At 49.6% G+C, this 22193-nt stretch overlaps 7 protein-coding genes across 7 annotated transcripts; 3 read left to right on the forward strand and 4 right to left on the reverse strand.

Annotated features, from left to right (window-relative positions):
• Positions 1 to 3694: 3694 nt before the first annotated feature.
• Positions 3695 to 5042, forward strand: ANOM_007245 (putative short chain dehydrogenase; the record flags this gene model as incomplete). Its single annotated transcript, XM_015552501.1, has 3 exons — positions 3695 to 3914; positions 3989 to 4317; positions 4488 to 5042. 3 exons carry the CDS (start codon positions 3695 to 3697, stop codon positions 4797 to 4799), a joined length of 861 nt encoding a protein of 286 aa, XP_015406521.1. The 3' UTR covers positions 4800 to 5042.
• Positions 5043 to 8914: 3872 nt separating this feature from the next.
• On the reverse strand, positions 8915 to 9697 carry ANOM_007246 (uncharacterized protein; the record flags this gene model as incomplete). The annotated part of the gene is made up of 2 exons (XM_015552502.1): positions 9407 to 9697; positions 8915 to 9303 (listed from the first exon to the last, which is right to left on the reverse strand). Exons 1-2 carry the CDS (start codon positions 9624 to 9626, stop codon positions 8915 to 8917), a joined length of 609 nt encoding a protein of 202 aa, XP_015406505.1. The 5' UTR covers positions 9627 to 9697.
• Positions 9698 to 9979: 282 nt separating this feature from the next.
• Positions 9980 to 11382, reverse strand: ANOM_007247 (putative oligosaccharyltransferase subunit ribophorin II; the record flags this gene model as incomplete). The annotated part of the gene is made up of 5 exons (XM_015552503.1): positions 9980 to 10264; positions 10315 to 10599; positions 10651 to 10849; positions 10925 to 11245; positions 11375 to 11382. The coding sequence occupies 5 exons, from the start codon at positions 11380 to 11382 to the stop codon at positions 9980 to 9982; spliced, it is 1098 nt and encodes a 365-aa protein (XP_015406522.1).
• Positions 11383 to 12016: 634 nt separating this feature from the next.
• ANOM_007248 (putative GPI-anchored cell surface glycoprotein) lies at positions 12017 to 14820 on the forward strand (the record flags this gene model as incomplete). The annotated part of the gene is made up of 2 exons (XM_015552504.1): positions 12017 to 12103; positions 12157 to 14820. 2 exons carry the CDS (start codon positions 12017 to 12019, stop codon positions 14818 to 14820), a joined length of 2751 nt encoding a protein of 916 aa, XP_015406503.1.
• A 1033-nt stretch (positions 14821 to 15853) lies between these two features.
• Positions 15854 to 16381, forward strand: ANOM_007249 (uncharacterized protein; the record flags this gene model as incomplete). The annotated part of the gene is made up of 3 exons (XM_015552505.1): positions 15854 to 15984; positions 16148 to 16212; positions 16311 to 16381. 3 exons carry the CDS (start codon positions 15854 to 15856, stop codon positions 16379 to 16381), a joined length of 267 nt encoding a protein of 88 aa, XP_015406504.1.
• A 393-nt stretch (positions 16382 to 16774) lies between these two features.
• ANOM_007250 (histidine phosphatase family protein) lies at positions 16775 to 18333 on the reverse strand (the record flags this gene model as incomplete). The annotated part of the gene is made up of 2 exons (XM_015552506.1): positions 16775 to 18128; positions 18197 to 18333. 2 exons carry the CDS (start codon positions 18331 to 18333, stop codon positions 16775 to 16777), a joined length of 1491 nt encoding a protein of 496 aa, XP_015406511.1.
• A 1763-nt stretch (positions 18334 to 20096) lies between these two features.
• On the reverse strand, positions 20097 to 21509 carry ANOM_007251 (uncharacterized protein; the record flags this gene model as incomplete). The annotated part of the gene is made up of 1 exon (XM_015552507.1): positions 20097 to 21509. The coding sequence occupies one exon, from the start codon at positions 21507 to 21509 to the stop codon at positions 20097 to 20099; it is 1413 nt and encodes a 470-aa protein (XP_015406510.1).
• Positions 21510 to 22193: the final 684 nt, after the last annotated feature.

Consider the following 22193-nt stretch of genomic DNA (forward strand, 5'->3'; position numbering starts at 1 on the left):
AATGAGACATCCTTTAAATGGCCCTAATGAGTCCAAGTCATCTTCCAACCGCCTGAGAACATTCTGTGAAATTAGGATACCTAACTTGCGTAAATTAGCTCTATCGTCTATTGTGGTAAGATAAACTACCAACCTAATTTCTGAGATACGCAAAAACGAGTCAAAGCTGCGTTATACAGCCCACCAGTCGGAGACGCTAAGTCATTTGCGCCGATTGCTCGACCCCAAAACTAACAAGTCATACTCGAATCTTGAGGCGAATAGACTGCTTCAACGTAGAATCCACATCTTTGGCTGTTATTTGTATGTCATCGCAATTCGATAGTCATTTGGATGAGGCGATGGTTATATCTCAACCTTGACATGACGGCTCCATATCAGTCATTGCGTAAAGCATGGAAGCAAGTCTATGAACTGATGTGGAAATTCCAATATGCAGGTTCAAGGTTCCCAAAAGAGATCAAGGGAACAATGATAAAAAGACTTAGCGTGGCCTCGGTCTAAATAGGCCCAATCGAACCCAGCAACTGCCACTCAAGAAAGTCAGTTTTACCTTTCATCTTCTTATTAAGTTTATAAATAGAAGGGCTTCAAAGCACCATAGTGCGACTTGATAATAAGTCAGGAGGGTTCAACCCAGGCCTCGAGACGAGGCAACAAAGGCCTGGCCCCGTCGAAGCTCGTGTAAAGACTGTGCTTAACACTATTAGCAATACCAAGGAATACCCCGTATCATACGTAGGTTCCTGACGATCGGACTTCCTCCGGGATCACAATCTGGACAGTCGTGGAGACTTCTAGAAAGCCAAATACGCGTCATATTCTGAATCGTATCTGAGGTCTGAGGGGAAGGCGGGGTAAACCCTTAAACATTAATAAATTTGAGGTCAAAGGGTATTGGAAGATGCGTGATCTGCATCTCTAGTCTGGACAGTCTTAAAATTGGGTGTTGATGATAGCCCAGTGAGGCCATGGAAGTATAGGTAGTATAGCCGCATTGAAGATGTGATATTATAGGTGCCATGTCAACAAATGCATGATATGCGGGGTCTTTCGCTCAGTAATAGATTATCAGGGTTGTCAAAAGTAGTGTTGAGTTCACCGTCGTGAAGCATAATCAGTCTGACCGCATGCAAAGCTCAGTGTTTGATGAAAGTTGCAAATGGAAGTGGACAAATCTCTGCTGGTCACACGGGCAGTGGTTGGGCTTATTGCAGTTAGGCTCAAACATCGAGACCGTTCTCTGGGGGATGGCCGAGGCACAGGCCACATCTGGGGGATTCTGGAATCTGGGGATCGTCTCCAGGGAAATAGGCATGTCACTGTCTTAGGTAATTGGATATTTTCTTCAAGGGATCGGTCCGACAGGATCGGATTACCCGGATCACTTGGAGGTATATTGTTGACTCAGAGGTTGAAAGACAGGCCACCAGGTGCAGGTTATGTCAGCCGGATCAATCTCCGAACAAGCACCAACATATAAATTCACAAACAAATCTAAGACTATTGGTCAATTCTGGAACCATTGGTTGAGATGGCTGTTCTGAAGATAAGAGAATTTTAAAAAAGCCGATCCCTGGCGAATGCAGGAGCGTCAACTAATGGGATGTGGTCCTTAGGTCCGGTTGTGAACCGCAGCCATTATTGGACAATTCCATACAAACAAACTCGAATTGTCAGATCAACCCCTAGACTTTCTATCAATAGTGCAAAGTATAAGATGCTCACGGGGACAGGCACAGACGATAAGGGTTCAGATTCGGTTCTGGGTCTGGAGTACCGAGCGAGTGAAACCAAAAAACTGGGGCCGTCATTTCCAATACAATTCCCCGGAAGTTCCCAAAAGGGTAAGTAGCTGCCTGAGAATTGTGTTCCATTGCCTCCGAAGGGAGCTTTAGCGATGCGCCACATTCAAATTTCCAAAATCTGATGGTCACACGGTACCGTCGCGGATCCATCTCGGCTGGCCGAGACTGATAAATCAATCTATTTTCCATCGCTGCTCCAATTTAGTACTAATGTCTCTATGATTACGTTGGCTTGTGTATGTCTATTATCAAGTGACTGTCATATGATATGACCTAAATATAGACCATCTAGTATGTATTGTGTACACAATACCACCAATCTCTTTTCTTTGAGCGATCGGTTTACTGTATATATCCTAGTACCGTCAATAGAAACTGCATTAAATCCCAATTGCACTATACAGAGCCTCAGGATGTTTAATACGGCCAAAGATCGAAAATAGAAAAATCGGACGGGCGAATTGGCCAATGAGAGTGGAGGTACTGCAACAAGACTACGAACTTCCAGTGAGTAGGGATCCTTGAACATGGCAGATTCAAAGAGATTTTAGACCAGTAAAAGTTGTGATTGGTAACGAAAATCCAATGTTTCCTAGGAAATCTAGGGGTGACTCGACATATCATGGAGTGCCGTGGAATTGGCCAGAGCCATCTTCTGCGTCCTGCAATCTGCGTGTTTGATGACTGCCAGTAAGAGATCAAACCTACGAAGTACTGTCCCTCCTCGATCAGCAGCTTGGCGGTAAGATTGGCAATAGAAACCAGGGCGATCTCTGAGATACCCCGTGACCACATCCCCAGATGCGCGGGCTGTCGAATGTTCCAGGAGTGCACTGTTTTCTTCCAGAACAAGGTGAACAGCCCCGTGACCTGCCCCGACACCTGTTCCAGTGGTCTCGACCCGCCTACTTACCGACACCTTGGGGAAGCGCCCACCTGAAGGCCCACCTTGAGCTTCTTCCGTCCGCCGCGCCGGGTTGCCCAAACAAGGAAGCCGAGTCCGCCACTGCCACTGCCATGTATCCTCTGGTATCTAGTACTTGGTCTTTATTTTTATTTTTATTTTTATTTTTCTTTCTGTTTAATCTTATTTTATTTTTTTCAGTGGTAACATTGTGTTCTCGGAGCAAGATAGCGTGGTTGTGACAAGTGATCCTCGTAGGGCATCTAGATAATTATGATATCAAACTGTAGTCATCAGCCCGTCACGCTCGCGATATCATACGAACATCCAAGTTAACAAAGTTGGCTTTGATTGATCTCAAATTACATATCTACGCTCATCGAGTCATCACTAAGTAGCATGTTGGTGGTTTTACTTGTTTTACTTGAAACATGACAATGGTAGTAGGGTGCTAGTGTTGTAGAATAGCCCCATCCAGGATATCAACAGGATGAAGGTAAGAATATCAATTTCATGAGTAGAAACGTGGTGATCAGCATTCCCCTTTCTTGCCACGAAGAAAGACCAAGTGACCACTGATGGTGGGCCCAAAGTCTTCATCGTTCATGCATTCCCCCGGGTCTGGACCGAACCCACCATTCACGGCTCCCTCGCAGCCTTCCTCTTTTGGCTTCCTTACCAACTTTTTCCTCTGCTCACATGAGGCCTCTTGACATTCCCGGACCCAGAGTAATTCTTTCCCCCCGGCAGTCTCCAATGTCCATCGTGAAGTATATAAGTATGCCATTTCTCGTGTGGAAATGACTGACTAGACATCATCAATTGAATCTCTTACTGCGCTCCAGTTCCCAACCGAACTTAGTGAAGACAGTCGCTGCAAACCATTCACAAGTTTCACCACCTGAGCTTTGCGCTTATCTTCAGTTGATTTTACCTTTCTCTCCGATATACATTTGCCTTACGGAGTATCCTGAACAGCACAATGTCTGTCTCTATTGAAACCAACGACATTGCCCCCGTCGCTCTTCCCACACAGGCGGCCCCTTGTCTCGGCTCCAAGAACAGAATGCCTGAGTTCAGCTTGGCTGGAAAGGTCGTCTGTGTTTCCGGTGCTGCCCGTGGCCTTGGTCTGACTCAGGCTGAAGCGCTTTTGGAGGCTGGGGCCAAGGTATATGCTTTGGACCGCCTAGCAGAACCCGTAAGTGCTTCTTTCTAAGGGTTATCCATCAATACATGGACAGAAAGTCTAATTCTCTATCTGGGATAGTCCCCTGAGTCTACGAAATCCAAAAACGGGCCAAGGAGGAGTTGGGGACGGAGCTGCAATACCGTCGCATTGATGTCCGTGACACCGAACTTCTCGACAGTACTATCGAAGCCATCGCCGATACCGAGGGTCGCCTGGATGGATTGGTCGCTGCGGCAGGCATTCAACAGGAGACCCCAGCTCTCGAGTATACGGCCCAGGACGCCAACACAATGTTTGAAGTCAACGTCACTGGTGTATTCATGACCTCCAAGGCAGTTGCTAAGCAAATGATTCGTTTCGGCAATGGAGGTAGCATCGCACTAATTGCGAGCATGAGTGGTACTATTGCCAATCGGGTACGTTCTCGTCTTACCGTTGGTTTTGCTTCAATAAAAGTTTCCCCACCTTTCAGTGTCTTTGCGAGTGTCGGGTTGCACGAAATCATCCCGCTCACGCCACTCCGGCGTTCTGTTCATGCCATTGGTTGCTACCTTACAGAGAAGTTACTGACTGGTCTGCCTCGTAGGGTCTTATTTGTCCTGCTTACAACGCTAGCAAGGCTGCCGTGATTCAACTTGCCCGTAACCTCGCCATGGAGTGGGGCCAGTACAACATTCGAGTCAACACCATCTCGCCCGGCTATATTGTTACTGCCATGGTTGAGAAGCTCTTCGTCGAGTTCCCGGAGCGTCGCGAGGAATGGCCCAAGCATAACATGCTCGGACGTCTGTCTACCCCTAACGAGTACCGTGGCGCTGCCGTCTTCCTTCTCAGCGACGCCAGCAGCTTTATGACTGGAAGCGATCTACGCATGGACGGAGGTCACGCCGCTTGGTAGATGACATTTGGATGGCTCTTTCCTTTTTTTCCTTTGCATACTCTATTTTCCTATTATCATTTCTATTGCATGGCGTCGGGAAAGCAAGCGTGATCGGATTTGGAATTGATGGTCTTATCATGATTCTTGTGTTTTGGCCGATAGGACAAGATTCGGTTGGTGTTTCAGCGTTGCAGTCACTGGATCAGGTCTTAGTCGATTAAGTAGAGCGACATTGTACCTATACATAATGCATGAGACTTAATTTGGAACAAGTGAACAGTCCGCCTGAGAGAAGCGAAAGTATGATTGACGATGAACGTTGCGGAGGGTAATCCTTGGAGGGTCTGGGCTGGCAACTAACGAAGTAACGTTCAGTAAGTTTGCATGAATCATCCTCCACTTAGTGCCAGATCTGACCATATATGGATTAATGATGCGCAGGTTCGCACATGACCCACTGGACAATTCTGAACTAAAGCACCACTTGCGCGGCGTTATTCAGATTCCTACGAATGAACAGTCGAGGACACAGGGATGTTGCTTCCGAGTTCCCGGCAAACGAGTACGCGTCGATACCGTTCATTTAATTCATTTAACAACACCAACCCGCCAAGAAATTGTCCATCCGGGGAATCTCCACCCATCAAAGTCAAACTTTTTCCCCACATTCATCCCGCACCACAAGAACCGCGCGCCGTCGTGGTCGTATCCATGGTTGTCCATGTCATGACATCAAGATCCCTGCTATCGAGACCAAGCTAAACCGCGAGATACAGTCATATCAATCACCTTGTTTAAAGTATGGAGTACTGTCTCCTTTTGCCGCCCAACTGGAGCCAACGGTCCAGATACGGGCCATGTCTGTACCTGTCCAATTATCGTCAATTGTGAAGGATGCATGATGTCTTCATGACCGCTACTCCGATCAAAAATAAATGAGATGGATAAAGTCCCGGGATCGCCAGAACCGACTTACTTCTCTCCGTCCGCCACTGAGTGGATTGTTCAATGTCTATGGGATTACCGTTTGGGGCCGTCTACAGACGTAGTTGGATTTGAAATCCTGGGGTAAGAATCATGGGACGAAGTTGGTATAGCGGTACCTACATCTTTCTGTAAGTCATCTAATAGGCTCTCGCCCGACCAAGGGGAACCAACGCATGACCGGAAGGGAGAGATGGGGCTCACATTTTGATGCCTAATCCTCGACTTTTATGTAAGGGATGCAGGCTGACTGTAGTTTCGTCTCGTTAAGTGGTTGCTTACTGCTTTAGGCGATCTATGAGGACGTCACGTTGGCGGTCGTGGTAAGGCTCAAATCCTGTTCACGTGGATCACCTTGTTTCGACTCGACCCGGAAGTCGACTTGGCTCTCGGTTGTTCTCGGGACCATCCCCATCCTAAACTTCGATTTTAGTTTGTTAAACCCTATATAGCATGATGTGATTTTATAGGGGTTTTCTATCTGTCCGGAGCCCAAAATGACGCCGAAGTCTTCCCGTGAGCATCTATGAGATGTTCTAGTGCGTTGATTGCATATCATTTGATCTTAGCGACGTCATCGGATGGGTGTCGTTATCCAAACAAATGGGCAGATTGATAGGTGTCTTCGATATCTGCGGACCAATACATTATGAGTCAGATCTAGGTTTGACAACACATCAATCTGCGATGCTGATACTACGAGTGCCTTGTTTGATGTCGTGAGGCAGGCTCACCATGCCGGGGCTTGTTAGCGAGACGTCTGCTTATACACACCGACTGAAATACCTGAATATGGGCGTGGGATGTCGTGGGATCTATCGGAATTGCCTGAATTGGCGTGATCTCGTGGTTCGATTTGTCCCTGAAGTTGAATGTACCTTTGACTTTGAGGTAGTGCGACTTGGAAATAGGAGAAGGAGAGGATGGATGGAGTCGGTCCCTATCAGACTGTGTGGAGGCGTTTGAAACGTGGTATCCACAGTTTCTAGATGAAAGAGGCGTGGCCTTGGAATATCTCTGTCCAAAATACTCGGATTATTCTTCTGTATACTCTAGTAAGCATAACTAGAGGTTGATATGGGTAATTCATGGCTGTATGCAGGAATGTTCATCCTCTTCTGTGCGCTCTGTTATTCCGTAGGCTATTCCCGTTTGACTACTTGTGGACTTGCCCTTTCCAATTACTTATAGCATCTGTAAGAATCCAGCGATCTCACCGTGAGCCAACCTAGAATCACTATCCATTACTCGTTCTACAATATACCACCTCACAATCAGGCCACCACCTATCAGGATCCCTAGAAAATGACATAGTGAACCAGATCAACAGCGTAGAATAATTGCGGCACACAGACACCGAAACCACCCTCTCTGTTGTCCATTGCCGGTTTATTAATAAGTGTTCAAATCCCTGTACAGAAACATCTGCGAATAGTGGTCTTAATCCCTACCTGAGTAGATTATATCGCTGAATGCCAGACATACTCTGGTACAAACCTATCTCATAGCAAACTTCCACCCCGCATCCAGGAAAGTGTACTTATCTGTAGACACCGTCTACACTCAAAAGGATGTATAACCTAGTCTCTCATACAAGGACACAATCAGCCATCGAATTGTAGAAACCAGCCGAGTGGCATAGAAACAAAACAGGCATTACAAAGATATCCTCGCACATGGCTTCCCAATATCATCCACAACTGCAACTATGATACCAAATGATGATACCTGCGTATCAACATCATCTTTATATTGGCATCCCCGTCCGATCAGCAAGCAGGTAGGTATACTTCTTCCCGTGGTAATACTCCATTTCTAGAGCACACACTGTACTATAATTATAGCACTGTGACATTCACACACCCACGAGGCATTTAGATGCTATACACCACTACACAGATGCATATCGGGAGTGGAATATCTCGGTCTACAAGAAACTCCTGTCCGAGATAAATCCCCTCCTTGACTCGATCTCTCGACTTGAGGTATAGGTCCCACGACGGGTAAAGTTTCTAGCCATTGCTGCAAGATACTAATATGAGATTGAATCACGTTATCATCTAATCTCAAATGAGTATTTAGTACTTCCTAATCCTTCATTGGCAGCGCGTATAGCAACAATCTTAACTTCTCTATCACTTTCCTGGACAGTTGACAAATGCTGGTATATATCTCTGGCTTTGTGTTCTATTGTCTCAATCCTGGGATTTGTTTAGTCGATGATCTGAGCCTGGGTGTTTACGTGGGTTGTCGGTGCTTGACCGTGGAGCTAGTAACCAAGGACGTAGCATTCTTCGCATGGAGAGATGTGAATACCCTCCAGGCCGGTGGATCGCTCTAGGGCATGTCATCATATGATCAAAATACTCGGGGTAGTCTGTCCTGCGCACGTTCACTAAGTATACGGAACTATTGTGGTGAGTATACCTATAGCTGTTTAAATATTTCGGGTACATAAAGTTGTGACCTCTGATCACTCTCTCGCTGGATAGGTCGTTAACTGGTGGTACAGTGGCTTTTATGGCTTGTTAGCATGTTTGGACTTTGCTGGGTGTGCAAATTGCCATTATTGGTGAGTTGCGTGTGTTTATATATATATAAAGCAGTGTGACTCTAACTAAAGGAAATGGTTCTGCGCAGAGCATCCGCCAAGTGCATATCGTTCTCAAGACCGAGTACAATAGTTCGAGGAGTATTTCAAGTAACAGCGGGCATCTATATATATCTCTCTCTTGTAGATTCTCGCACCGAGAATTTCCGGTCAAGTACTAGTACATTGTTCGGATACTACTTCCGCAGACGACCCGTCGAAAAGGAGATTCTAATTTCATCCGTGTTATTGGCTGAGCCCCTGAAGAATGAAGACCCACAATATCCGTATTCTTGGGAATCGTCATGAACTTTTTGATGGCGCTGTTTGGTGTTGTACTCTGTATCTATCTCGCGGGGACACCACCTCGATACTCCTACATAGATCTCTTCATCAATGTTTGTATGTACGTGGTCTTGTAGTACTCCGTACAAGCTAGACCAACATAATTCTGGATTGGGAGATATCGTCAATAAAAACACCCAACTAAAACGCCCTCAGTATCGTAGCTCATACTATACAATAATATACAAGTCCCAGCATCCCCGACTCAACCCAATCAACCAACCTCCGAAACAACCCCCTTCTGCCCCAACCGGTCCACAACCCCCTTCTTCAACCGTAACAGCCTCTCAATCTCCCCCGCCGGCAGACCCTGCCGATCCCGCATCGACAGCGCCTGTCGAATCGTCAACGCATCCAGATACTCCCGTCCCGCAAAACCGGGTCGTCCGACCAATTCCACCTCACGCTCCGCTGCCTTAGCAATCTTTTGTCGCGCGGTGACCACCAGCAGAGCCGGATTCGCCGCCCGGGGAAAGACGGTTTGTACAGAATCCCCGCGTTGGGCGAATGTGCTGGAGTTGGATAGGGTCGGGGCTGGGCTGACGGGGCCGATTCCGCGGAGGGAGGCGGCGAAATCGGGATCCCGGCCGTCGAGGTCGATTGCTGTGGTTGTTTTTGTTAGTTTGAGTTGGGGTTTGTTTTTCTCTTCTTTGAAAGGACGAGGGAAAGGGTCCGCCGGTGGCTTGTCCTGGGATAATGCACGTACCGTTTGATTTTGTAAGAGACGGCTGTTCTTTGGAATGATAGGTTGGGCCTGTGGGAGCACGAGTCTTTGTTTCCGGTTCTTTTTGCGGACGGGGTGCTGAAGCAGGACTGGGAGACGGTGGCTTGGGTGTGGATGGCAAAGGCGAAGGTTGCTTAGGGTATTGGCGCCGTGAGACCGCCTGGGCGGCAGACCTCACGGGTTTCGAAGATGAGGAACCCATGGATGGGTACCGGATGCCTTGTGGCTAGCGTATGCGGAGTGGGAATCGGCAATGTCGATGTTTGAGGCGTGGAGCAGCGGAGAGAGCTTTTGGTTTTGCGGATGTTGGAAATGAAACCTCACTAGCCGAATTGGTCAATGCCTCGGGTGACGTCAGCCATCCATGCGACAACAATGGTTTGTTTTACTGCATTCTACTGTTTCATTCGTGTTTTGATCTCTTGGGCTAGGGATTTGCTTTGATTCTCAGAAATACAAGGTGCGTGTCTGTTCTATTGGCTTGCTTAACTCTGCTACACATGCTGGAAACCGAGGCTGATACAGTAATCTAGAACACAAAACAGAAGACAGTATTCAGTCGCATCGACACTTTTGCCAGTAAATCCAGTACCGGCCAGATTTACCGAAGGCCATCAAGGCGTCTGCCTTGCACCTCACCCAAAGCGCGACTGCCACTGATGAATGCGACCGTGCCAGCCACGCGACCGCAGGAAGGATCTGGAAGAGGGTCCAGGACTGGTAGTACAGGAAGAAGATCCCTTCGATCGAGAGAAGAGAGCCGAGGAAGACAGCGTGAGAAACGGGGGATGCCTTCAAAGCTTTGGGGAGGTGGCAAACGTTGGCGCCGAGGAATAGCCACTGGACAAGTTAGACTAGCAATGGCTGAAGGAGAGTAAACCGACACTTACCACACCAGCAAGAACGGGAAGAGTGCCAAGCACCATCGCCACAAACGCGAGAGTGATGACAATCGGCGGGCTTTGGGGATCCTCCTTGAAGATGTGGTGGATCTCAGGAAGCTTTCCATATCTCGAGACCTCAACAGTTGGGACTGGCTGATCGGGGTTCCGGGTAACGGTTAACTTGAATGCAGCGCCATTGTAGGCCTCGGCGCTGCCAAAAGATCCGATCAAGAGTTTTGCGTCAAGGGGTTCGGTCAAGGAGAGGAATTGAACCGGGAGGTCTTTTTGAGTCTAAAGCCAGCGTCAGCCATGCCAAATAACAGTTGTCCCTTCCGCACGTACCAGCTCAACCTTCGATTTGCCATTTTCCTTCACATTGAAGGGATAAGAGATGTCTAGTCCGGTCTCTGGGTCTTGGAGGAGGAGGAAAACTTGGTGCGCGCGCTTTCCGGAGCTGCCTTCGCGGGCCGTGAGTGTCACCTTCAAGGTGTCGGCACTTCCGAGGGAGACGGGCTTGGTGAGGGCCTTGTTGTCGGGGATGCTGTCAAATTCGGTCGAAGTTAGCCAATTTCTATTGAGTAAAGCCAAGCTGTAGAGTAGTAAACCGATTACGCACGTTTCCTTCAATCCAGAACCGACTCCAGCGCCCTTGGTTTGAACTGACACGGTGGCATCAGTAAACCCCCACGCGGATGCCGCTGCGGTCGGGGCGGCAGTAAAAGCCAGCAAACTGAGCTGGAGGACAGTATTCCACAACTGCATCCTGATTGACAGATAGACACTTGTAACAAACCGAGCTGGACGGAGTGGAACAATTGCGACGTAGGTGTCCTGAATACGTCGACTTGCGGACGCAAGCTGAAGAAACGCTAAGATAAGCGCCCGCGGCTTTGGGGCAAGCTGCGGTCCAGTGACCGACCCTCCGCCTTTGCAAGCCCTAATTTCCCGGAGTCTTCAAGTCGGCCTGCCAAACAATTCTTCCTCGCTTTACGATCGGCTTGATGGCTTCTTCAACTACTGCGACAACCCGCTAAATCGTCAAACATCCCGATAGTCGCTCCTTTACCTTCGCATAATGTTTTATTTTGTGTTTTTCTAGCACCGGGAGCGCCCCTGCGACTGCAGTACGCCTGACGTTAGAACTCCTTCGCCTCCGCTACACCGACGAGCCACCCTGTGATTAACCCTCGGACACCGTCTTGGAAGTCGTTCTGGCCGCTATCGCTCTCTTGTATTCCGCTTATTGGTATGTCAGGAGACGTTTTATATTCTCTTATGCACACATATCCGGGGTTGGACGGCGTTCTGGTGTTTCCAGGAGTTGCCGCTCCTGCCTGGGTCCAATTCCGAACCAGTTGTTCAGTTTAGCACAGTTCACTGACTCCGCCTTGCAACGCAGGAATATACAGGATATCTTGTACCGCGAAACTAAGCTAGTCGAGAAAGCGATCCAAAAGAACCAACAATACCCCCGCTGATCCTTGTGAGCCGGTAAACCTCGCATCGGAAGTGCCGATGGTCGAACTTTGCTAGGAAGCGGTGGGACTATTGTTTATTGAGGAAACGCCTGGAATAAAGGGAACTGCTTGTAAACGGCAAAAAGTGAGACAACTGTTTGAGACTGCTGTTGTTCGTCTTGTTTGCTTAGGGCTCAGTGCACAGTCAACCCTAGGCGGGGGTTGTCAAATCATTCACTCCTTCGTATTCAATGCTGACAACAACCAAAGTGGCTGGTAGATCTTCTGTTACTCGGGGAGAGGCCTCTCCTGCGCCTTCGCTCCTGGATTCGGCTTCTGTAAGTGTTTCTCTGCCTCTCTTTGTCTGCATTGTCTCTGACCAGCCATAAAGAGAAACTCCCGACGAAGCTCTTCCCGCGCTTCAAGGAAAGCAACGCGAGAACTTGAACTCACCACCTCACATCCGTCTCGTTTGGCAGTGTCTCTACCTCCAACTCCGATCACTTCCTCTTTTGAAGAGGCGTTGTCATCAACACAGCGCGCGAAGAGACACCGTTCTGTCAATTACTACGAGAAGACGCCCCAGTGCAAAGGAGCCGAGACTCCGGGGCAGAAGAACGCATCTTTCTCCGGCCAGCCGTCTGCCAGTACCTCGAGGAAGAGTAGTCGTAGTCGCAAGTCTGAGAAAGCTGACAAAGACGCTGTCAAGGCGCCTGATTCCACGGGTGACCAAGCTGTCACTCCTACCTCTACTTCTAACCCCAAGCGCAAATCTCAAGCGGAACAATCTACCCTGCACACGTATCTGCAGAAAAAGCCTGGAGACAGGCGAAAGACCTTGACTACACCAGCTGAGGCATCCGATAAGAACAACCCTAAATCTGACACCAAACACGACTCCAAATCTCCAGCCATGGGTGCCGCAGTGTCCAGCGGCCGCATGACTAGGAAGTCTATCCCAGCTAAGATGAACGGCCCTGAGAGCACTGAAAAAGCTACTCCCAAATCTAAACTGGTCACTCGCCTCTCCACTCCAGTCTCTCGCAAAGACCGCAAGTCGAAGAGTGTTGAAGCTGAGCAAGTGCCCAAGTCAACCCCTCGTGTCAAGCCAGAACCGACTCCCCTTGTGAATTCAACGTCCAAAGCAGCCAAATCCCAAGCCAACGGAACTGCAGACCCAGTTACTCCAGCTGAGCAGACTCCTGTCTCCACCCCGAGCACCACAGCAACCAGATCCCGTCGCAGAGACCGCAAGTCTGCCAGGAAAGCCAAGGCAGGTCGCTCGCAATTAGCGAATGAATCGTCTCAAGCAGATACTTCGACCAATACCGATGCTGAAGACCGCAAGCCAGTTCTCAAAGACTCCGGCAAATCAGCGTCTCAGGACTCGGATAAGGACAGCTCGGAGCCTCAGCAAGCAAACAAGAGACCGAGCAATACAGTCACCCTGAGCTTGGGCCGCAAGTCTCTCGAGTCTTTTGTTCAGAAAACGCTCGAGTCCGCCTCCTATGGCAATGAAATCGCTGACAGCGTTGAAGGAACGCCCGTTCGTGTGTACGATGACTCTTATCACTTTGATTATGATACGGATATGTATCGCAACAATTTTGGTCTGGATGGTCAAATGGACACACCGGCCTCACCTACAAGCTTCTCCACAACCACCTCCGCTGGCGCTCGCATGTCCGGCCGGGCCCGCAAGCCCACTATCAGGGCATTAGAGTCCCTCGAATCAGAACGACGATTCCGCCGGCCTCGGGCCCAAACGCCTGGAAAGGCGGACTCGTCCACGGCTGGGAAACAGAGCGACAAGGCACCCAGCGAACAGAAAAATGCTGAGGAGCCGAAGACAGCGCCAGCAGAAACTACGCAGGCGCCATCTACCACCCCGCAGCCAGATGTGGACGCCTTTGCCCGCCGGATATTTGAGTTGGCCGCTGCAGCCGTGTCAGACGACTTTGTGCCGGCGCCTGAAGCTGACACCTGGCTCGAAGAACTGCGAAAGGAGTACCAGGGCAAAGGGGATGCGGAGATTGCCGCAGTTGCGGCGGTGGTTGAGGGAGAGAGTAGGCAACCCTCGGATGACGAACCTACTACAGAAAAGTGGACTGACGAGGACGGTTGGATGCACACAGGTCAAATCAACGAGTTCGGAGAGGAGTACGTCGTTGTTGGCCCTGATTTTGAGTGGTACAGGCCCAACAACACGTACGGGGACACGCAGCTTCCCGAGCCCCCTGTGCGCCTAAGGTCCCTGGAACAGTCCGAGAAGGACCGAATTTTTGGCTTTCCACCACGTATTGGAGAGCGTAACCTGCCTCGTGCCACCAATTTCCCGTTCATGATGGAGGACGTTTATCACGAACGGGCTAAGATCAAGGCCCGCGAGGAAGCCCGGCAGAAGGGCATCGCCGTTGACAGGTCGATGTCAGTCTCTCAGATTGAGGCACTGATCGGCCGGCACAGCAAGAGCGCTAGCTCGCAATCGTCTGAGACTCCCGCTCCGGCCCCAGCTGCCGCGAAGAGCTCGAAACAGGACAGGCCGTCCCGGAAGCGACGGCGAACGGAGCCCGTTATCCCAAGCGAGGCTCCTTCGACCAACGAATCCACCACAGAGAGTACGCATAAGCCTAAGAGAAGACGCAAGAACACGGTAGGAGCATCGGCGGCGGCCCCGACTGAACCAGAGCCTTCATCCGAAAAGCCGAAGACGCTCAAACTCAAACTGATCTTCTCGAAACGTGAATTGCCGGCAACTCCTTCTGCTTCCAACACGACTAACACATCTACCAAACCGAATAAGCGCCCCCATTCCGCAATCGAGGCAGACGGTGACAACGCCGCTAGCAACGGACCTTCCAAGAGCCCTAAAACCACTCCGTCCAATCCCACGACTACCCCCAGACGCCTCCTCAAGCTCTCCACCCCGAAACAGGGACAGAAGGAAACGAGCAACGCCGCTCCCACCTCCACCCCCGACGTTCCCCCTTCGGCTGATCAGAACTCGCTCACACGCCCGGCGGACGTCCTCGTCGTCGCGCCGCAGCAGCATTAATGGCCGAGTTCCAGAACCACAAAGAAGAAAGGGCTCGCAGAGCCAACGCGCGCAAGAAAGCTAACCCCGATAACCCGGAGGAGCCAAGCTCCAGTCAAGCTTCTAGCTCCGCCGCGAAACCGCACTAGCGGTTGGACCACTGCTACCCTCAGAATACGATAATTCCATTCAACGTTTCTTTTCCCTTCATACGTCTTAGCCCTTTTCTAAAAACACTTTAATCCTTTATTCAAGTGACCCCAAGTCACACACACCCTGATTCATTAGACATTTGAACTATCACGGCGTTATGAACGGTCATCGGAACTAAGCATAGCGGAAATTTTCAAAGATATGGCAGGCAATTGCACGGGCGTTTTTTTTATTTAACTCATGTTTTCGTTTCGCTTCTTTTGTTTACATTTTGTGAGAGGCTCTTTGTGGACTTACTTCCCTTGTGACTGTTATTCGTGCTTTTCTTACTCCCACTTGTATTGTCTTCTGTCCTGTTCACCATGGTTTGATGCCAAAGGTGGCTGGACAAGACACAGAAGAGAAAACGGGACTGTATTATTGCCTCCCTCTTGTACAGTTACTCATGCATTTCGCTCTACTTTTTTTTTGTATTTTCAATGTACGCGCAAATCCGACCACAGGAACGGCCAGGATTTAGAAGCAATTAGTTTACTTGCGGGGTTTAATCGATGTCTTTGCATGTATTCCATAGGATTGATTCCAATCAGCTTGTAACATCAGAATGGGATGATCTGATCTTTCGATGACATTAGTAGCTTCATCCACTCACTTACATACCAAAGAAAAAGATTCATAACGTAGGAAGATATAGAAGCCTGAGGCACCAACCCAAGAAAGGAAACGCCTAACATTTCCATCCCCCAACCAATAATTAACGTAACTCAGTCCATACACCTGACTTTTTCCGCCATCCAACATCTCTCCAAACAAGCACGGTCAACACATACCATCTGGAGCCCACTCATAACTTCATAAAAAAGAGAGAGGCAGGAAAAACAGAAAAAAAATTACATCCAGAATGTCCAACCAACAGCCCCGCGTAGTCATTGACCCGCAATCCCTTCAACGACCGCCGTATCCGCCCCGGCGCGGTCCACAAGCTGTACGGGATATTCGGCAAACGAAGGAATACAAAGTGGCTGCTCGACGGTATGTTTCTTCCTTTCTTCCTACCTTCCTTCCTTTCTTCCTGTTCCTGAGCTATTTATTTTTGAAATGAAGATATGGGTTGCGAGTCTAACAACTCGGCCTACGTTATGTTCCTGGTTGAGTTGAAGATCGGCTGATATTAATAATAATAACGCTGTGGTAGATGGCTTTCGACGATCGTGGCGTTGCCGATTTTGATGTATACGTCTTATGTGCTTTATGAGAGGAGTGAGTGTCTCTTCTTTATCTTCTTCTTCTTTTGATCCTTGTCTTTGCTTTTGTTTCTGAGTTTTGTTATTTGGAGGGGTGCTGATTGAGTTGTCTAGCGTATTTGAATAAGAGCCAGAAGCATCTGGGTCGGCCGGCGCGGGAGGAGGGGAAGGATGGGAGTGCCTGATTTAGCGGGCTTTTGTACTTGTCTGGTTTACTTGTATATTAGTTTGTGGGTATGTATGAAGTACTTCGTTTTGGTTGGGGTGTGTGTTTGTTGTGGGGGTTGTATTTGTATGCTGTAGGACCTATGTTATTTAAGATACTGTGTTTGGTATACTGTTGGCTGACATTGGGGGGTATTAGTAGATGGGCTATGGTGTCTCATATGAATATCTGTGACTGTAGGGGATAATTGAACATGCAATGGTATTTCTTTTGGTGTGGATATCGCGGCTCTTTGTGTGTACATTTTTGTGTATTAAGCTATGTTGTATGGATGAAGAAGGCCTGAAAGACAGAAAAGGTGAAGAAGTAAAGAAGAATATAAGTTTTGTCACGACCTTGGTAAACAATCCCATTAAGCAAAGCACTCTCCCCAGTTTCCACCGGATCTAACAAAGCTCAGCCCCTCGATGAAATCGTCCCGTTTGCACCGGCCATACTTGTCGGCGTCACAGCCCTGCAGCGGGATGACCCGGTCGTTGACCAGTACGCGAACGAGAGGCTCCTTCTCATCCTGGCACTGCATCATCTCGACGTAGGCCCGGGCCCCGAAAGGAACGGTCCAGGCGGATGAGTACCCTTTCGTCTCCTCAGTGGACTGCACCGAAGTCTGAGAGAGGGGCTCAGTCGTATTGTACAGACCAAGCGCGAAGAAAACAGAGGTCATCGTGTTGTCGTGGGAGAAGTCCGCATAGAGGGTCGCATTGAGCGGGAATGTGGCGGGATTCGAGTCCAGCGTGGTATTGGTGCTGGTGTGATCCTTCACCGGGGACTGGGTCAGGCGAGCGATCAGCTCGTTCGCGAAGCCGATCCCCTGCGCAGGCCCAAGAGGGTTTCCTGCGCCGTAGCCGTAGTACTTCGAGACCGACTGCAGGTAGTCATATTGCGCCCATTCTTCCTGGGTGAACAAAGCGCAGAAGGGGGAAATGCGACTACCGTCACGGGTCAAGGCGACGGTGTCGAATGAGCACAGGTCCATAAGATACACCACCTCTTTGCTCGAGAGCTTGGTTCCCGGGAGGTCCTTCTCCAGACGCGCAACAATCGAGGGCGTAAAAACGCCCGTGAACTTGTCCTCTGCTTCATCTCCTACCTTGCTGTTCTCGAAGACCGTGCAGAAACTGTGGTCCAACGTGTTGTTGAATCCTTCGGTCTCGGGGATAACCACGTTGACAATAGGAGCAGGCTGATCCCGCCTGGTCTTAGATTTACCAAGCTTCGCCTTCTGGAAGCCCTCGATGAATTTCTCACCGGATGCGATTACCCGATCCGAGCCCGATGCCCGAATGAAAGGAACGACATTCTTGGCGAGCTCCTCATAGCGCTGGTAGAACTTGATACCTGAATCCACCAACTGGTTCTCTCCAAAAGCCGTAAGGTCATCCGCACCGAGGGAGTAGTTGTAAGATTTCAGGAAGGCATACTTCCCGGAGAACGAGGTAGCATTGTGCTGGATGGCCTTGATGAGCTTGGCATACTTCTCGGACTTGCTCTCCGTTGGATACCGCGCACCGTGACGGGAGAGCACTTGGGCGAAGGTAACCTCACAGTGGTCCGGAACGTCTTCGGGAAGCGAAGACTTGTCGTCGACCGAGAAGTACGGGGAATACTGGCCCCACAGGTGAGAGACTGCGGAAAAGCACTGGTACCCTTCGTCGACAGTATTGCACGACTGCTGTCTTGGGCTGGTCACTGGAGTGCCGGCAACACTGGATGAAGATCAGCCGCCGTTAGAGTAGGGCATCCACTATAGGGCAATGCCTGTCGGGGAACTTACCTTGAGAGAAGGAAGGTAATAGGAAGGAGCACGCTAAGGACAGCCATGGCGCTCACGATTGCAACCCTTTTACTGATAGACAAGCGACGGGACAAGCTCTCCACGCGGGCGGGACGGTCCTCATATAAGCCCTTCATTTCCGTCTCATGTTGATCCTTGTGCCGCTCACGATCCCGCGATATCGGACGGAGATTCAGCCGTGGTGCTAGTGAAGCGGAAGTGTAGTGGGGGTGAAAAAGAATCAGCCTGCAAGGTAAGACATGGTATTCGATCGTCCATGATTCTTCGAAGGTGCAGACGGGGGGAAATAATAATATACGAGAAGACCGTCACGGATGGCCTGAGTTGTCTCTGTGACGCTGATAGGCCGTGTTGGGCCCACGTGGGCACCGGAATGGTGACAAGTGTGCCTGAGGAAAACGAAAGGGAGACGAAAGCGTTCCATAATCCTAGACATGCCTCCGGATTCCGGCCGGACTTTTGTTCAATTGAAGTTAAGATCTGAGGTGCAAGCTTGATTAACGAGTACACGGCCCCATCGCAATGATCCACTCCTCACGAGAAGCCGTTGATTTAGTAGGTTTGATATTGATCAGGGGCGGGTTATCAATCAGTCGACTACAGCCAATGCTCCTCCCACGCTTTCTTTCGGGGTCTGGTTAAAAATGATAGTTAATTTAATATACTTTTTTCTTCTTCTTTTTTCTTCTTCTTTTCTTCTAACGTTCACCCTTTCCTCACTCTCGGGACAAACCATGTATCCCAAGTCAATCGGTGGAGACCTCACGGCAAGTTCAAGATTCACATGGCTACGAAACCAGTCCATGAAGACTGAAATCCTCCGAAAAACGCACAGGTCAAGATGCCAATGTTTCAATGCTTCAATAAATCAATCTAATGACCTAATAAAATCTGGAGGTGGTGCTGTCCACATCTGATAATCTCTACCCGTGATTCCCATTTGATAAGGATCATCGCCGGATGTCGCCGAGCCCGGCAAAGATCCACAACGGTCGTTGACAGCGCCTTGTTGGTTTCTTTCTTCTTTTTTCTTTTTCTTTTCTTTTTTTTTTCATTTTGGTTCTCTCGCTCTTTCTTCCCGTTTTGCCTGAAGTCAGGAAATATTCTCATTTTTTAAGGGTATTTCTTGTTCTTGTTCTTGGGCAATGATATTGTACAGGTCTATGGTAGATACCACAATCCCAAGTTTGAGTAGTCAACCAAGCCTTTGAAACAGTAATGGGGAGATCGCTCTCAGCTGCACGCTCAAATCAAAATTAGAGCCGTGGTGGTATCTTTCGTCTAACGGGGTCCACGGTCACAAGCAAACCAGAACAAATCCAGACAACACCGAACAGCCCAAGATCAAGCGACGCCTCACCATTGACACTTCCCAGGTGCTATGTAGAAACAAACCAGCGAGGCGAATCAAACCGACGTCAATCCAAACCGGACAGACTCCTTTCCAACACTCTCAACCAAATGAACGGGGGTAAAACAAACTATAAGCAAGAAGGGGGGAAACATCGACAGCGAAAGCAGACAAAATATATGCAGGAATGTCAGGAACCCAGTTCGCACTAGTCAATAAGAAAGCCATCTGTCTTTCGCCGTTCGAATAATCCAAAAATTTCCATGCTGATCGCACAAATGACACAATTTCCTCCCATGCAATGAGATTCTCGCCTCAGGCGAGATGTATGATATATAATCAAACAATCATCCCCACGAATCTCCTCGGATGCTAAAAACGGCACCCGACGATCCGCAGAAGAGAAAAAAAGAATGTTGAAGAGAGAAGGCGTGCCCCTTTCAAAGTTGCGCGTAGATCCCCTCAAAAGAAACATGAGGAAGCAGGACATAAGCTGGGACATATGAGCCCAATGTCTGGCTTCCATAATCAAGTGCGTGTCCATGGCCCAGGGAACTGTGGCAGTGATCTTGCCTGCTGTTCATCTGCTAGAGTCCCTCGACTTGTCCAGTTACCAGCGGATCTGGTAGCCGAGGCGGGCGGTGGCACTCCGCTTGTATCCACACCTCGCTGTGTGGCATCTGTACTAGGCCAGACCTGATGGTCACGATCCGAGGATTGAAAGGAGCGTGGAGAGGCTGGCCGGGTCGGGATTTGACCGGAAGGCACCAGACGGCTGACGTGTTCGCGGTAGAAGTCCCTCTCGGAGAGATAAAAATCTCGCTCTTGCATCAAGGCCCGAATCTCTTGGGCCTGTCTTTGCAGTGCTTCTGTCTGCTTCCGGATTTCATCCTGCTGGGCCGTGATCTTCTGCTCCATTTGAAGCTCGTTCCGTTTTCTGTTGCGGAACCTCCTCGACGCATCGCTATTGGCCTTTCGTTTCTCGGCTTGGCTTGAGGAGCCGGATTTCAGGTCTAGGATACAGGGAATCATCCCGGGGTAAGGGGGATTTTCTGCTTGGGAACCAGGCAGGACGACAGGCTCTTCGCTCGCATGCTTATTTCCTGCCACTACTGAAGGCAGTCGACTAACTGGCTCCATCGTCGTATGCGGAGTGGAATGCAAATATGATGACGCAGGCTGTGGGCCGGAAGCAGGAGCCGCCGCAGGAGACGACCGTCCAAACTGGCTAAAGGTCGAGACGGGTGTCGTAGGACTCGTCTCCTGAGGGCTCGGGTTTGGTGTCGGGTTAGCACTTGTCCGGCGGCTATGGAAGGTTGGTGTGGAATGAACGGACACTGGAACAGGCTGTTGATATCCTGACACGGACATCGGCTGTCCAGTTGCCAAATCCACAGGCAAGGGTGAACCAGGCGCCACAGTATATGCACCCGGTCGTGTTTCTTGCACTAGCGGAGATTGGGAAGAACTCGCTTTTCGTGGATAGCCGACCCCAGAGCTGACAAAGCGAGCTGACGGTGAAACGGGAGCGATGATCTGACGGCTTCCCATTCCTGGAGATGCCGATAGGCGCTTTGCATGTGTTGATGGGGATGGGAGATGTACCGTCGCGGGGGGCAGATGCTGACGAGATGGAGAGGTTGAGAACTGGTCTCCCAGTCCTTCTCGAGCAGTTTCCGCAGTGGACGCGGAGACTGATGGTGCTTTTGCCGGGGGGTTTAAGATAGAATCGACTCCAATGGGACGAAGCTGGGTAGAGTTCAGCGGAGGCTCAACAGGGGTTGAGGGATGCCAGGAAACAGGCCGCGGACGTCCAGGCTCGCGGCCGGTCAAAGACGAATCCTCGTCTACAAAAGGGCGTTTCTTCTCCAGGGCAATCTGTTTCTCAGTTCGAAGGGCATCTTCTGATGAAGGGCCTGTCACTGGGGAAATCGGCGACATATGCTCCGAGTCTCTTTCGATGGACTGCCGCAAGAAGCTGGGGCATGGCGGGGCCCCCCTCTCTCCAGGTGAGCCGAAGACTCGGGAAGGGGAGAGCGAGAGAGGGCGCCAGTCGGTTGGGTGAGATGGTAACCAGACAGCGAATGATAGTGATGAGTGGAATGCCCCGGGTTGGTGTACGGGGTATTAGTCAACCCACTGATCGCTAGGGTCGCCACGGTGAAAAGGGAGAAAATAAATCGGGAAGGCTAAAGCTGGATAGAGACGGGCTCGAGGAAATTCTGAAGCTTGATTCCTCGGTAGTATCTCCTCGGTACCGGTAGTTGAAGCAGCAGCCACTGAAATCACGGTTAATCACACCCGTAGTTAGATGCAGTATAGTAGTGAAGCTCGTCACAACGACGTATAGTCCGAAGGAAAACAAGAGAGTAGAAGAAGATAGATAGAAGCAAATAAGAGAAACAGAACAAGAACAGAAACTACAACAAAAATAGAATAAAATAAAAGCTAGGTTCTTGAAATAGAATTGGAGCAACGCAAGGGTACCTGTCAGAAGAGCCCAAGTAAAGAGGTAAAGAAGTAGAGCAACAGAAGGGGGAATTTGAGGAATAGAAATAAAGATGTAGAGGGCAAAGAAAGAGGGCAAGAAAGTCGAATCAGCGACGAGCAGAGGAGAAATGGATA

Source organism: Aspergillus nomiae (genome assembly GCF_001204775.2).
Source record: "Aspergillus nomiae NRRL 13137 chromosome Unknown contig00150, whole genome shotgun sequence".
NCBI classification, from domain to species: Eukaryota; Fungi; Ascomycota; class Eurotiomycetes; order Eurotiales; family Aspergillaceae; genus Aspergillus; species Aspergillus nomiae.